At 43.7% G+C, this 16,979-nt stretch overlaps 1 protein-coding gene across 9 annotated transcripts in view; it reads right to left on the bottom strand.

Annotated features, from left to right (window-relative positions):
* The window catches only part of DNAJC6 (DnaJ heat shock protein family (Hsp40) member C6), a 133,889-nt gene that overhangs the window by 34,405 nt on the left and 82,505 nt on the right, over positions 1-16,979 (bottom strand). For 7 of the 9 annotated variants that reach the window (XM_014852992.3, XM_044748887.2, XM_014852993.3 and 4 more), the window contains exons 2-4: positions 9,653-9,803; positions 8,528-8,577; positions 8,268-8,416 (exon numbers count right to left, since the gene is read on the bottom strand). In XM_014852992.3, coding sequence (XP_014708478.1) covers positions 8,268-8,416; positions 8,528-8,577; positions 9,653-9,803 — 350 coding nt within the window. Of the gene's footprint in view, positions 1-8,267; positions 8,417-8,527; positions 8,578-9,652; positions 9,804-12,996; positions 13,092-16,979 lie in introns of all 9 variants that reach the window. The other 2 variants (XM_044748890.2, XM_070486499.1) reach the window with 2 other exon arrangements.

Raw genomic sequence — 16,979 nt, 5'->3', positions numbered from 1 at the left:
GGGGACAGCTTTCAGCATTGTCCTTCCTCTAACACATATGCTCACCTAACAGGTTACAGAGCATTGACTATGTTCCTGGAATTCTGCTTGGCCCTGATCTGTACAACTATCACGTGAGACAGGCATTAATTAATACGATCCCCATCTCCAGATGAGAAAACCGACTCTCGGAGGCTGTCTTGCCTAAAGTCCCACTGCTGGTCAGGTCTTCTGAGAGTAAATCCTGGGCTACAACAGTACACTGGTGAGGTGCTCACTCGCCTCAGCATACCAGGCATGAGCCTCAATCCATTAGATATTTACGAATTCAGCTAATAAACAATAAGAAGGAGCTTAGACTTAGACAAACTTTATGACCTCTTTAAGCCTTTCTTCATAAAATGTACTGAGAGATACCCACCTACCTATCTCACAGGTTTGTGGGTGCTACAAGAGAATGAATTTCGGGGGCTTATCTCAGTATCCGACACCCACCAAGTGATCGATAGATGTTAGCTATTATTATTATTACCATTCCATCAGGTAACTGACAATGCAAAGCCACGAAGTCAGATAGACCTGGCTGTGTTTGAAAAAAATGAATGAAATCCTATAAGGCGAGAGTGTGGACTGAAGGGTCAGATCATACAAGGCCTTGTTAGGAACTGGGAGAAGCATTTAAGGGGAGTGACTCACAGATCTGCATCTTCCAAAGACCTCCAAGATCCAGGATGGAGAATGGGTGTGGATGACACAAGGCTAAAGACAGGGAGACCAGTGAGGAGGCTCCTGAGGAGTCCCGGTAACGATGACGGCGGCTCAGGCTAGATGAGCGCCAGTGGGGCGCAAAAAGACTGGAGGGATTCCAGAAAGAGCGAGGAGGTGCAACACCTGTACACAAGACTCGGTGGGTGATCACATGGTGGCAGCGTCTGAGTGTGGAGGGATGTACTAAAAAGAAAGACCGGGGAGGAGTCAGGGGTGACTCCCAGGTTTCTGGCTTGAATGACTGGACAAAAGGATGGCAGGTGCCTCTTACTGAGGTAGGGAATTCTGGAGAAGAAAACAGGTTTTACATGGATGGTGTCATCAGAAAGTGCTCTGCAACACTACCACCATCACCAAACCCCAGAGGTCTCAGATTCCTAAGATTTCACAAGGGGGGGTGGGGGGGGTGGGGGGGTGGGGGAGGGGGAGAAGGGAGGCAGGACCAATCTGATTGGTTCGCCCTTTGCTGGTCAGCCGATAATCCGCAGAGCTGACATCCGAAATCAAACGTGTGGAGTTTCTCCCTCTGGGGTTGCCAAGAAAGCCCATTCTTTTTGGTTAATTTGTAACTTTTTTTCTACAAGATGACTGTGGGACAGTGGCAGGGGACCTTTGGGTTACTCATTTTCCTGTATCTTTGGGAATGACAGGTGTTGTTTATTAAACAAAGTAGCTGAAATGCTTGACCTAGCTCCCAACAATCCAGGGTGACCCACGATTGCGCCTCTGTCCATTTAAATGCCATACCAGCTGGCCCTTTTTACCCAACATAATTTAGGGCTATTTCTGGCCCATTCTTTACCCTCAGTTAGATTCGCCATTGATGTGTTCTCAAGCAATGGAAATATGTTGGTTAAAAAAAAAAAAGAAGAAGGGGAAGATAATTTTGCCATCAGAGGAATTGCAAAATGTACATTTGCACAAGCTGCTTCCTGTCTGCAATGCTTTTTCTGCCCTTGGTAGATTCTTATTCATCTTTCAAAACCCAAGTTCAAGTGTACTCTGGTCTCTGACAGTGTCTTTAACACCCACGGGCAGAGATGCTCAGTCAGCTCCGTGACCTTTGTACCCATGCCCTGGTCGTAGCCATCGATGACAGCTTTTACCATAGAGCAGCGTGCCTAAGCCCACAGGTTGCATTTTCACCTGGGCTTTATCACTTACTACTTGAGTGACCTTAGGCAACTTACTAACCCCTCCACACCTCAATTCTCTCGTGTGTCCAGTGAAAACGGGCATTAGAAGACGGCTGTGAGAATTCAGCAGCACAAGACAAACACAGCAAGTGCCAGCTAATTGTCAAGCCATATCGAATTAACTGTTATTTCTGACTCCCTGTCTAGATACTAAGCCCCATGAGAAGAAAGACTATTATTCATTTCGTAAGCCAACCCCAGTGTCATGTGCTAGTCAAATGGCAGGTGCTCAGTAGGCATGGGCTGAGCAAATGAATGAGTGAAAGAGGGAAGGAATGAACCCCATCTGGCAATCTCTTCTTGTCATAGATTTATCTACATGTACAATATCATGAGGGAGAAATGGGCGAATCAATTCGTTGTTTTTTTAGATTGCAACCATGTAAAACTGTAGGAAGTTTGTTTTCCCAGCCAATATTTTTAAACTTTATAGAAACTGTATGTCACCCATACAAACACTAACATGGCAACATCTATAATAAGTCTCAGCCAAAAGTTGGCTAAATTGTTCTTAGCACAATAGGCTAATAGCTCCCGAATCATTAAATCAATCAAGTAAACAATATTAATTTAAAGTACTCCATTATTACGTATTTACTTGATATATAATTATACGCCACTAAGCAAACATACAATTAGAATTTTTTAAAAGCATGTGCTCTAAGAGGGAAAAAATATTAAGGCATAAACAAAACCAAAAACTTTAAAAAAGGATCAGTCACTGCCAGCTATTTTTGTAGCTCTCTGGGGCTCAGTTTCACGCAATCAGCACACTCCCTGGGCACGTGACACCTGATGAGGCCGTCTCCAACGTCTCCGAACACCCCTGGAGCTGCGGAGCATCAGAGAATGCCATATGGATCACCAGGCTGCCACCATACTACCCAACAGGAGCAGAGGCCAAAACAGCACCAGGGCTGGCTGCCATTCAATTTTCACCTCTCCATCCCCCAAGCATGGGAAAAGACGACGTAAGCATCCCAGTTGCTGAGCATAAGAGCAAAAAGTGCTACAGAGAATCAGACTGAAGAACCATATCCCATGTTTTCAGAATCTGACAGCATTATTGTGGTGTTTTATTATTACTAACGGTAATCATAGCTACCACTTACTGAATGCTTACTCTAAGTCAGACACTGCTATCAAATCTATTCCGTACAGCAAACCTACAGAAAAACTTTCCAAGTATTTGTGAGACAGGCATTCTGATTGTTATCCCCATTTTTTACAGGAGAAAACTGAGTCTCAGCTGAGGTGAAGCGACTTACCTACCCAGGGAGAGGAGGAGCTGAGATGTGAACCTAGGGTAAGTCTTAAAGCTCAAAATTTGTAAATCTTATACAATTTCACCTCAATAAAAAATAATAATTTGTGTACTTTCTACACCACACTGTCCGATGATTGATTATTAACCACAATTCCATCTTACATTTGTGAGGTGGTTATGGCTTCAAGTGATGGCTATACACTCATGCGTTGCTTAACAACGGGGGTATGTTCTAGGAAATACGTTGTTAGGTGATTTCATGGTTGTGCGAGCATCATAGAGTGCACTTACACAAACCTAGATGGGATAGCCTACTACACACTAGGTTATACGGTACTCATCTTATGGGACCACTATTGTATATGTGGTCCATGGTTGACCAAAACGTTGGCATGTGACACGTGACTGTATTTTACCAAGGCTGAGACATTCAATTCACTGAAAGCTGCTGAACTAGAAGGTGGGGCTCCCTGGTCCTCTGGCACCAGGCCAGGGATATTTTTCTACCCCATAACTTCCTGTCCTTACACTGATGCATGGTAGCAAAGGAGAGAGGAAGTAGAAGCTGTAAAGTCACTCCTCTACGGCCAACCCCCTTCACCAACCAGCGAACCAACGCAGAAACAACTCGGAGCTATGCTGACCTCTTTGGTGAGCTCTGGAAGGAAAAGGGGAAAAAAAGGGTTGACCTTCAAACAATCATGAGCTCTTTAAAAGAAGCCCAAGTTGATCATATATCTTCTAAAAATCAAGTTGTTCCCAAGGGGAAGTAATCCTACAAGATCATGTGGTTTAGAAACAGTCAAAATGAAGGAAGATTCTAAAAGCAGCAGCTGGGTTTATTGTTTCTGTTATGTTTATTTTACCAACAAGGCTCCTTCGGCATACTTTCCTTCCAAATGGGCCAGAGAGGCAAGGAGGCTCAAAGAGGCACTGGAATAGCATTAATTCGAACGTAAGAACTTTAGGGCCAGGCTAGACTTGGTGGCCATTCATCTAGTTTTCCATTTATTGTCAACAGCATGGCCAAGAAATGTGTAAAGCTGTGGTCCTGATATTTGAGGGCGTAGCTACAAACCTTCTGTGCAGAAAGCGAACCAGCACACACATCCACACGCTCGTGGAGTAGATGGGTACAGGGCTTACCTAGGGGATGGTAAAAAGGTTTGGGTATAGATAGTGGTGACAGCTACACAATATTGTGAGTGTATTTAATGCCACTGAACTATACACTTACAAATGCTTAAAACAGGGGCCGGCCCCGTGGCCGAGTGGTTGCGTGCTCCCCTTTGGCAGCCCAGGGTTTTGCCGGTTCAGATCCTGGGCATGGACATGGCGCTGCTCGTCAGGCCATGCTGAGGCGGCATCCCACATGCCACAACTAGAAAGACCCACAACTAAAAACACACAACTATGTACAGGGGGGCTTTGGGGAGAAAAAGGAAAAATAAAATCTTAAAAAAACACAAAAAATGCTTAAAATGATATGTCTATGTTATGAATATTTCACTACAATAAAAAAAGATAGGAGTGGAAGCAGATGGTTAAATTCTCAAGCCATCCATGGATCTAAATGCACAGTGGACCTGGGTCTTTTTAACTCAGACTGAGAACATCTGGTTTAGATGAAGCATCTTGTTGGTCTCCAGGACTCTGTCGTCAACATCGGTACTTTTATTTCCTCAAGGTGGATACTGGCTAAGAGTCAAAAAACTGACGCTCACTACCTGAATAGCTATTCTAGCACCTCACTTGGAATACAGGGCTATCTGCTACGTGTTGTTCTGAGTTGAATCCCCTGTTAAAACTGAGACTAAACAGAGTCCTATTTTAACATTCTGTTAAATATGCAAATACTAAGAAAACCGCTATTTGATTATCTCATATTCCTGTCAACCCATGTAGCTTCTACACATAAAAGCTAATCAAAATACAGGATCACGCCCCTCCGCAAAGTAAAATCTTGCTGGAAACAGCCTGTCTCTGCCACTGCCACCCGGATCCCCAAACACAACACACAATAAAAATGTAAAGTGACTGAGTTCAGGTTTCAAGGCATAGAAACACAGGCAGAGCTGGACTCCAGTGAGTCCATAAATAAAATCAGTCTTGTGTTTGGTGTTTTCCAACACTGGTATTTATGGAAGACTCTGCCATCTACCTTTATTAAAATAAGATTTAACAGTAGACCTGGCACTGCACTGATCTGGAAGGAGGAGGAAATGGTTTCTAGTCCTCAAGGACTAGAAGAGGAGAACCAAGAAAACTTCTAAGTAATGCAACAATGAGATGCAAATCAATTCACGGGGTTAGTGATGGGGAGAGAAAGGACTCCGGGCTTGAAAAGAGCTGTAGTCATATCAAAAACAGAGCTAAGATGAAAACACCAACGCTTTGGGACGGTCTTCCTGAGATGCGACTGAGGGTTGAGGGAGCTAGGTCAAAGGGTCCAGTTCCATTTGGTGGAGTTCTGGGACGGTCTGGGAAGGACTGAAAACAGAGTGCCATCCTATGTTTAGGGGAAAGAACTGGAAAAGCCTGTGGCATGTGGAAATCCTCCCTGTAGGGAAGTTAGGCTAACAAAGAAGGGGGGTGTGGCGCAAGTGGTCTTTTAGGCAGAGGGAGCCGCTCATGCAAAGAGACAGTGTATGTCTCCTCTGGTTGGAACATGGGGTTTCAGGCAGCGGAGAACAGTGAAAGACGAGGCGGGCAGAAGCCAGATCACAAAGAGCCTGAGAAAACACATTCTACAATTTGCATGGAGAAGAAACAACCCCACTCCTTTCACCTATACAAGACTTACTCACGCTTCAAGGTCCAGCTCACACTGCTGTCTCCCTCCACTGAACTCCCTCAGTGGGTTTTGTAAATACTGTCTACATTTGTCTACAGAATGTCCTAGGTTCTCTCGCCAACTAGTCTTAAGTGCCTTGAGGACAAGAACGAAATATTGATTTTATATCTATGTGTTTAACAATTCTTGGCACATTCATTGTTCTCAGAAACATTTGTTAGCCCTGCCAGGCACTGTTCTAGGTAGCAAGTGAAATAAACATGCTCCCTGTGCTTCCAAGGCAAGTGAGAGCAGCCCAGGGCAGATGCTCGATACGGAATTCCCAGTTCCTTTGTTAAGACTGGTCACAAAATATGTAGTTAAACAAATAGATGCCTTTCTTCAAATATCTTTATAGAGCTTGCCTTTGAAAATTCTACACAAAGAGACATCTTTATACATATGAATGCTTCTATAATGATATTATATCTTTATTTACTTTCAGAGGGAAAATTTTCCAGAATATCACAGATCTTGCAAGATCAAATAAAATTCTATGAAATATTGTGCAGAATGCCCCACAGTCCTTCAGTTATGAAAACGATGGCGCTCACTGAGTCTCCAAACATGAAAAAATCAGTTCAAAAGATTTGCATCCAAGTCAGAATAGCTACCCACATTTCTGTGTGATGTTAATTCACTTGCTCTGAATTAGGTAATAGATGCAATAAGAGTTGGAAGAGCAGTTAGATATGGCAAACTTTTAAAAGCTGCATTTAAACTCTCCATTACAGAGTGAGAATCTAGACCTAACCACTTCAGCATGGCTCCATCAGTGCTTCTCAGAGAGCGGCCCCCAGAGCGAGAGCCGGAGTAGCCCCAGGAAGGGGTTAGTAGTGTAGAGGCTCACGGCACCCTGTCCTGAGGAATCAGAGATGCTGGGCCTGGTGTCTAAGAGGCCCCCCAGGTGAGTCTGATGTCCCCTACAGCCTGAGGACCACGGGGTTCCCTCTTGCCTATTCCAGGAACACTCTGAGAAAAAGAGTCCTTAATAAAACTCTCCCCTATCTTATTGAACATCAGGGCACGAAGTGGTCTTAGACAGCATACAAACTAACCTTCTGGTGTTTTTTACAGATCTGGAAACTGAGGCCCAGAGATTATTAATGGGAATTTGGAGCAAAGTGTCTTCTGGCATCAAAGCTAAGATCCTAGAGACACAGTATGGACAACCATCATACTTGGAATCAAGTTTCACTTTTAAAGGGTCCAATGCATAGAAAATTCTTTCTATTTATTAATAGATCTAGATGGAGTTGCAAAACCAATCTCCTCTAAAGGCTAAGTCAAAATATTTGAAGATGTTCTTAAGAGAGGAAAAGCCTTATTTTAGTGAGTAAATCAAGAATTCAGTGGCCAGAAATAACAGGCTCGACATCAGATTCAAAGCTAAGCCAGCTCTCACAGCTCCTTAACCAGCCTGAAACTAGGACTATTTCTCTGCCTGGTTCAAAAAGCTTCTTGAGAGGATCATCCAGCTTTTTCCAGGTAATGCTGTCAGCCTAGGGTGATGGTTAAGAGCCTTAGGCCACTTACTAGTTGTGCGGTCTTAAGCAAGTTACCTTACCTCTCTGTGCCTCAGTTTCTCCATCTACCTCAGGGGACTGTGGCGAGAATTAAATGAGATATTGCATGTAAAGTGCTCAGCACAGTGTAAATGCTCTCTAAGTGTTGGCCGCTGCTTTCACTCTAATTAATATTAGAAACAGCATCACCAAGCCTACAGTGTGGACTGCTTACGTGCTATCCTCCACTTACGAAAGATGTACCTTTACCGAATGTCAGAGAGCTATTTCCATTAATGCTGGCGTGTCTGTCCTGCTCTAGCTACACTGCCTCATCATGATGCCCAAGAGTCAACAAGGAAGGGTGAAGGGTATAATTAGTGCTACAGCGTAAGGCAAGCACCTGCCCCACATGGCAGTCAGTCTCCCCCTGAGCCTCCCAGCAACGGGCCCTACAACTGAGCAACCAGCCACAACTGATTTACATCCCAAATTAGATACATTTCATTGACAGATAAACCATCCTGCAAACAGCCTCACCCAAGGGAAATCTTCAGAATATCTCATAACAGCCTAGGAAAGATTTTGTAGATAAGTGTCCAGAGCGTAGAGTTTTTCAGCTTCGCGCGCCTAAGAGCAAAAGCTCTGGGGCGAGTTCTTAAGAGGCAAAGTACCCTGTTAGGTCTTCCACGTGAGGTCCCCGGGCTAAATTTCCTTACCCTGCTGTGAAACTTGGCAGTTCGGTAAGACTTGGGCGAGAGATTGTACACCGTGTAGTGGTCAGGATGTCTGGAATCCAAAAAGCTTCGAATGTCGTCAACCTGATTCCTGAATCCTATGTCAACACTGTCCAGAGGAAAGGACATCACTGGGGGGGGGGGGTCACACAGAAAGAAAACAGGTCACACAGGTCTGCCATCGCCATGGGCAGCAGCTGAAGGCTGAGGTAATGAGCAGTTGATAACCGTGAGAAACTTACCGATAATTCTGGAGGTAACGTAAGTGAAGTCTAAGTCTCCCTTCGTGTAGCTGGAAGCAAGACAGGAAAGGGCACTCATTAGGATGACCCAAAGATGCCTAGATTTCTGTCTCTCAATTGCTTGCCAATTAACCTGGGCCACTTCCGTCCAGTAGGCATCTTTTGACATCCCTCAGGCCTTCTCTCTAACATGGAAGCATTGTTGAGAGAAGACAGTCTGCGCCCTCAGGAGTATAAATCTGCCACTCCAACCAGTGCACCCCAACCCTCTTTACAGAGGAACAGAATCACGAACAGAATCAGGCTCAGAACAGAAAACATGGCTTATTTATTCACACTGATTGTTCCAGCCTCTTTGCCTACAAGGAAATGCCTTCCATCGTGTGAGCAGCTAGCAGTTAACGGGAGAAAGAACAAGGGACCCCCTTTTTCTGCCTACCAGTGATTAGAAGTGAGGGATAAATTTTACCTTTGAGTGAAGATTAAAATGTTCATTAATATACTGGACTTGATATTTGAATTTCACATTCAAAATTCCATATTGTAACTTAAAGTGACCATAGAACTTTCTACTACCTAAGAATAAAAAAGAATTCATATGGCCCGCTTGTAAGAATTTTCATACAGTAGAAGGGTAAAAAAACTTGTCACACTAAATAAATTTTAAAGAGCTATTAAGATACAAAGACAAAATTTTGTTTTGATTACCTGAGTATTACTTATTTGAATTTCATGTGCATTATTATCTCATTTAATTCTCAAATCACCCAAAGACACAAATCCTACCAGGGTATAAAAGTAAAGCTCAGAGAGGTCAATTAACTTGCCTTAGGTCATGTGGTTAACAAGGGCAGATAATGCATTAGAACCCAGGATGTTGGTTTCAAAAGCCAGGGATGGCAACCACTCTATTCTAATGTACCAGTGGGCTGAGTCCTCCCAGTGTGTGCTTGCAGCTTCTCAAGGACTCACCTTTATGGCTTCAACGACACTGCTCAGTCAATCAGATCCCATGCAATTACAGCACCAAACTGAGAGTCTTTGAGCCAGACAAGCAGTTGACAGGTAGCCAGATCCTTTGGGGACACGGAGGTCCATTAACTCAAGAGGGCAGAACACACATACCTGGTGACAGATTGTATAACTCTGGAAGATGTGTCTTTGAGGGTGTCCTTCAGGTTGTCCTTTAGGTTACTGAAGAGCCTTCCCGCTCCGCCCTTCACCATGTCAAAGAGACCTCCTCCATAGCTGGGCTCCATGTCTGCAGACGAGGCACCTGCCAGTGAGAGACAGACAGGGAGGTGACGCACAGAGCACCCAGGAAGCCAGTCCCTCTTGGTTCTGAAACATACGCAGACCGCCTTGGGGAGTCTAGGACACATATTCCTGGAAGTTACGTCCCGCTCTCAGAACTTACTGACTCTGGGTCACAGCAGAGCTGCTAGTCCTCAGAGGAGACCAAGCCAAGTCCGTCACTAAGTCCAGGAACAGAAACCTCCAGGGCTGCATGCCCGATACTGCAGCCACTCACCACGTGTGCCACCCGAGCACCTGAACCGTGGCTAGTCTGAATTGAGGTGTGTCACAGGTATAATAGACCAAATTTCAAAGACAGTGCAAAAAAAAAGTAACATATCTCATTAATACTTTTTACACTGATTACATGTTGAAATTATAATGTTTAGAGCTATTGATTTAAATAGATTAAATTAATTTCATCTGTTCCCTTCTGCTTTTTTTAAGTGGATACTAGAAAATTTAAAATTGTCTATGTGGCCTGCATTATCCTTCTTGCACACAGGCAGCTCCAGTGCTGAGGAAGAGCAATGGCAGCTTAGAAGCGAGTCCAGGAGCCTCCTCCGCCCTTTGATGGAGCTGACTGTGATATAAGACCCACGCCGTGGCTATCCCTCAAAGTAACAGCTCACGTCCATCATGGGAAAATATGACAGCCTTTAGGCCTGAGGACACGTGACGGTCATTAGTGTCATTTGTCAAGTATTTCAGATTCTTCTCCCTTACAGCTTCATAAAATTGCAATTTCTGGCCCCTTGTGGTTAGCTCTAATCCGGAGTTTCTCAACTTTGCCATTATCAACATTTGGGGCCAAATACATCTTTGCGGGGGAGCAGGGGGACTGTCCCATGCATTGTAGGGTATCCAGCAGCATCCCTGGCCTCTAGCCACTTGATAGCACCAGCAGCATCCCTCCCCAGTTGTGACAACTAAAAATGTCTCTAGACATTGACAAATATCCCCTAGGGATGGGGTGGGGGGCATGGTGACCCCTGTTTAAAAACCACCACCCTAGCCTCTGATACGTGGGTGGAGGTGCTGGGTGTCGCTTCCAGAATGTAGCACTTCACTGTTGGCCAGAGAGTCTCCGTAGTTCTCGTTCTCACATTCTCTCTCTCTCTGCCATAGTAATGGGCAAGGTGTGAGACTGTGGCTGCTCCATCCAGGACGCCCGGGTCCCAGAGGAAGGAGCTGTGTGGCAGAGCTCCCAGCTGACCTTCCATGAATATGTAACATGAGTGAGAAATACCCTTTATTATTATTTTAGGAGTGTTAATTACCACAGCATAACTTAGCTTAGAAAGACTGACCCAGGAAGGAAGTAGGACTCTGAGGAGAGGAAGCTACTGCGAACAAAGGCCAGGTAGGCCGAGTCAAGAGCACGAGTCATTCCCACCTGGGTTCTGGCTCAGCCTTGCTGGCCCCAACTGTGTGACCTTGGGAAGTCAGCCTTTCTAAGCCTCTTTCTTCCTGTCTATAAAATAGGGATAGAAACAGTGCCTACTTCATAGGGAAAGATGAAATGAGCGCATATAAATCTATTAGCATAGTACTTAATGTATCTAGGGGTCAATAGATTGTAGCTGTACTGTTCCTATGCCACACCCTGAAGTTCCTATGTTGACAATGTTTATTTATTTAATTAATTAATTAATTATTTTTTGAGGAACATTAGCTCTGAGTTAACTTCTGTCAATCCTCCTCTTTTTGCTGAGGAAGGCTGGCCCTGCACTACCATCTGTGCCCATCTTCTTCTACTTTATATGTGGGATGCCTACCACAGCGTGGTGTGCCAAGCAGTGCCATGTCCGCACCTGGGATCCCAACCAGCGAACCTCGGGCCACGAAATCGGAACGTGCTAACTTAACCGCTGCGCCACCGGGCCAGCCCCTGTTGACAATATTTTTAACCTTTAATCTCACGTTTCAACTCTATGATGACAAAGGGCAACCATGACATCTCTTCTTTTTTAAAAAGTGCAATATTCGTTGTGTGCTCTAAAATCTGTTCAGAGGAGAGATCTCTGCGTCACAGGTATGCTACGACAGGGAGTGATTTCGCTTACAAGAGCAAACCTCTGTAACTCTGACTCTGCTGCTGAATAAGCTTCCCTTGGGACAGGGGCATGCACACCTACATTCAAACCTAGTCAGTCATTTTATGCGACAGGCAGAGGCAAGCATGTGGACAATGATTAAATGTGTTTGTGAAAAGTCTGGAGAGCAAATTAAAAAAACAAAAAAAGATCTCATGTTAAATGTTCTTACCAAAACACAACACACACACACTCACACACACACACACGAAAACAAGCAAAGTTTTGAAGGTTGTGGCGATAGCATCATGAGTGTTTGCTTACGTCCAAACTCACCAAGATGTATGCATAAAAGTGTGTAAGTTTTTATGTATCAATTATACCTCAATAAAGCTAAAAGGAATAAACTGCAAGAAAAAGGAAAGTTGGAAGAGGAATCTATATATTAAAATGTCTTAAAAGACAAATCAACCAAGCCCAATGTATGAAATAAACCTCAAACAAATCATAAAAAGTTAATGATATTTATGGGCAACTGGAATTTGAACACTTACTGGGTACTCAATATTAAGGAATTACTGCTAATTTTTAGGTGTAATGATATTGCAATTATGTTAAAAAATATCCTTATCTTTTAGTAAAAATACTGAAACATTTATAAATGAAAAAAATTGCAGTTTAACATTTTAAAAAAGAAAGAAAGAATAATAAAAATACTCATGTAATAAGAACCATAGATGCTAACACATACATAGCACTTACCACATGCTAGGTACTATTTTAAACATTTGACCTATACACACTCATTTAATCCTCAAAGCATACCTATGAGGTCAATAATATTATTCTCCCATTTTATACATCAGAAAACTGAGGCGCAGAGGTTAAGACACTTGTCTAATGGTACAAAGACAGTCAGTAAGTGGCAGAGTTGGGACATGAGCCCTAGGCAGCCTTTCCAACCACACTCCTCTTTCTTCTCCTAATACTATCCTGAATTTAATATTTATCCTTCCAAATAATTTCTTCAAACTTTTATTGTATGTAGGGATCCATAGGCAATATATTAATATTGTTTTCCATGCTTTCAAGCTATATGCAAATGGTTTTGTTTGCAACTTTATTTTGTTCACTCACCATTGTTTAAAAATCTTCTATGCTGATCCCACATGGAACTCTCGCTCACTTAAGTACGCATCCACTGCCCCATTGATGGAGACTAAGGTTGTTTCCTATGACAAACAACGTGGTTATGAGCACAGTGGCTTGATTGAACATGAGGGATTCTCCCTAGGTTATACCTAGGAGTGGAATTTGCGAGTGGGTAGCTTATGCACATCTTCAAATTTCTAGATATTAACAAAGTAGTCGTATCAGTTTAAACTCCTACTCATAGTGCATATCAGCTCCCTCACTCTGTGTTTTCCTTAACACTTGGTATTGTCAGACTAAAACTTTTCACCAATCTGCTGAGTAGGAAGCAATACCTCCGTTTGGTTTTATTTTGTGGATTTCCCCAATGACTAGTGAGGTGGTGTATCTTTCAGTGTGTTTACTGGCCAGGCAGCTGTTCTTTAAATCCTACTTCAGGTCCTTACTCAACTCCCACGTGCCATTTAAATGCTCATACCTATGTGAACTGTTAGGTACTCGCATCCTGATCACAAGAGTTATCGACGCCTAAGCCACCATTAGGCATCTATTTGAAAATGAGGCTTTATTAGAAATTGAAAAGAATGATCAATGCTGGTGAATAAACAGATGAACAGACACACGGACAAACAAGAATAATGTCTACCACCTACTGAGCTCTCCCATGCAGAGGAACTCCGATTGGACTTTTACGTTAGTACAACGTCATGTAGTGGGAGAGAAGGGGAGGGTTTTTTCTCCCCATTTGATAGATGAAGAAATGGAGGCTCAAAGAGGAGAAGCAACTCACCTAAGATTTCGGCGAATGAGCAGCAGAGCCAGGGATCAAACTCAGAGCTGAGCAGTTCCAAAGCCCACACTACTTCTGCCATTTCACACTACTCCACAGCGCCATACAGCTCACCACGCTCACCGCTGCGGTCAGGATGGTCCTCACCTGCCTGTACACAGCCACCCTTCTCCCCGTCCTTGCTCTCCTCCACCTCCCACTTGTAAGCCTTTCATCAGGCTGCTCGCTGCAGCAGATGCCTCGCAGTAAGCACTCTCATAAATCATTGCATCTGTCAGAGCAACCAAACCAATCTCATTACACAGGCAGCCCGAGTCTCTGTCACCCCACTGCTTCACAACCCTAAATAAAATGCCAGGGACTGGTCTGATGGGCAGCTCCACAGACTAGGGCTAGAGCTACAAATCTGAGAATATTTTCTTGTGTTCTGTTTCCCTATGACATGGGGCATATTATTTCCTTCTAAACATGCTCCACATAAAAATCTGTACTGTGTTTTCACTGTAAATATAGTGAGGATAGAGCAGCATAAAATGTTTATAATTCCCGTTTCCATCCCAAGTTACTACTCCAGCCTGAACACCCCTCTGATAGATTATTGTTCTGAGGAGAGGACACGAAATTGATTATCCTGATCTCTCTCTGACTCTCAATTTCATGCTGGAACAGAACTCTGAGGCACCAACCTATCAAAAGATATAAATATCCTCAATTACCTAAAAATCAGACTCTCAACATCACTCAGGCTGCACGCTCTGTTCATTAGAACCTTGGAACCTGCAGAAACCAGCACCACTTGTCAGCATCCATCTGTAACCTTCAGAGACCCAAATTACACGTCAGACCAGCCGGGACACAAAAAAGACAAGAGAGACGTTATCTGCTTTTGTCCTAAATGGTCCTTTAAGGCGGGTATTCTGGCTCGCTAATGAGCTACATGAGGGCCAGAAGCACAGATTCTCCAAAGGACCTCTGAGCCTCAGCTAGCTGAGAGTAAGAGCTGAGAGGTCTCAAACAACGACACAACAAAGCTGGAAATGGTGCAGCCAGAAAGTGATATGCAGAAGAAAAATGATGAGTGCAGATCAGGGGTTGACAAATCCAGCCCATTGTCTATTTTTCTATACAGTCTGTGAAATAAGAATGGCCTTTACATTTTTAAATGATTGAAAAAAGTCAAAAGAAGAAAAATGTCTAATAAGGTGAAAACTATACAAAGGTCAGATTTCAGTGTCCATAAGTAAAGTTGCCCCACTCGTGCCTTTACGCACTGCCTATGGCGGCTTTCACGCTGCGACAGCAGGGGTGAGCAGTTATAACCATAGGGTGAGTGAGAAGCAGACACCTGAGGGCACACAAAGTCAAAAGTATTTACTATCTGGCCCTTGTCAGAAAGAGTTTTCTAATCTCTGCAACAGATGGTTGAAAAGACTGGTATTGTTAGGAATCAGAGCTTGCCACCTCTGACACTTTTCTAAATGCCTCCGCTAAAATGGCACCCAGCGGGAAGAACACAGCCTGCGCTTCCTAAAGGATCCTAGGGGATTTGAAGGTCTCAGAGGGTGGGAGTGAGGAGGTCAGAGTCCGGAGAGCATGAGAGTGCTATCCAGAGAGAAAGACCCAGGTCTGCGCCTTCAAGGCTCCGGTAGATTCTTGTTCTGTGATGTCTTGTCATTTTAAGATCTCAACCCACCAAAAACAAGCACCAGAGAACTGCAGTCTGCCCCCGTTGTGTCATTTCTAAGGATGCAATAAACAAGTTTTTCTTGAGATTCCCAATACTTAGGAGACAATAAGCCGCATCCTATCTCGCCCAAGTCAGAGGAACTCACCACGTGTGTAACCTGACCAGTTCTCACGCAGTGACACAAAATTTGTATCTCCTGGGAGACAATCTGTTCCCCACTGGACTGTCAGTTAGCTGTTTGCTCGTTTATTTATATCAAGCTTTACTCCAAAAAAACATCTGAGGTGATCAATAGTGACTTGAAATGGAATATATTTAAGAAGACCAGCACAGTTTAAAAGAAGAAAAGCAGACCAAGAGTAATGTTAAGGCTGGTCTTAATTGCCTTAATGTAACTAGAAATATAGGAAAAGCAGGTACGGCTACTTTCCATAAGCATCTTATTGATTTGGCAGCCACAAGCAAAACACTGTGAGAAGTACCATGAAAGAGGAAGGAAAATGTGGACGAACGCCTTGCCCTGGAGAGTCCATAATGCACAGTGGTTATGCTCCCACTCCTCGTACAACGTTTGTGCCCACGACACCCAATGTTGCACATAATTCCACTTGGTGACCCTCAGAAGGGATGCTACCCCATAAAGCACAATCATCAAAAGAAAAGGATGGTATGCAAATATTTAGCAAAAAAGATGTTCACTGAGGTGTTTATAATGGCAAGAGACTCTGATGTACTGTTCCATAGTAAGAGAACTGGTTGAGTATCTCCAACAACGCCATCTAACTAGCTAGGAAAGCCCCCTTGTAGAAGAGGACAGATGCTCACGGCAAAGGCCTACATGAAAAATAAGTAGGACACAAAATATACACAGAACAATCTCCTTTTTGTAAAAGAAAAGTGTTTGAGTTTAGAGAAAGCATTCAGAGGATTTAATAAACATAAAATAATAATAATGGCTCAAATTTACTGAATACCTACTACGGACCATGTTCTGATCTAAATTCTTTACATGTAGCATTTACTCTTCACAACCACCCTATGAGGCAGATGCTTCTTCATTTCCATTTTACAGACGAGGAAACCCAAGCACAGACACATCAGTGACTCACCCCAGGTCCCACGGTTTGTAAGCCAGGATTTGAACGCAGGCAGGCTGCTCCTGAGACCAGGCTTTTAGCTATGACATTTTCAAAACAGCTACAGCAATTATATCTAGGTGGGAGAATGACGAGACAACAGGCAAGTGCTGTGCTATTGAAGTTCAATATGTCCTTCCTCAATGCTTCCTCTGCACATAATTCCTCCCAGTTCATGATCACACCAAGGTTCCAGCCTGGCCTGTGAAACACAGGCAGACACTGCCCTGAGTCCACAAGTAGCCCTGTGTGGATCTTCCACTCCAAGCAGGCTAGGAGCCTACCAGGACCATCCTTCAGTACTTGACTCTTTCTAAGACCTGAGACTCTGCTTCATTGTGGTAGTAACTGTCTC

This window comes from Equus asinus, chromosome 16, assembly GCF_041296235.1.
Source record: "Equus asinus isolate D_3611 breed Donkey chromosome 16, EquAss-T2T_v2, whole genome shotgun sequence".
NCBI classification, from domain to species: Eukaryota; Metazoa; Chordata; class Mammalia; order Perissodactyla; family Equidae; genus Equus; species Equus asinus.
Note: the sequence above shows the minus strand (reverse complement) of the source record. Positions and strands in the feature narration are given on the sequence as shown.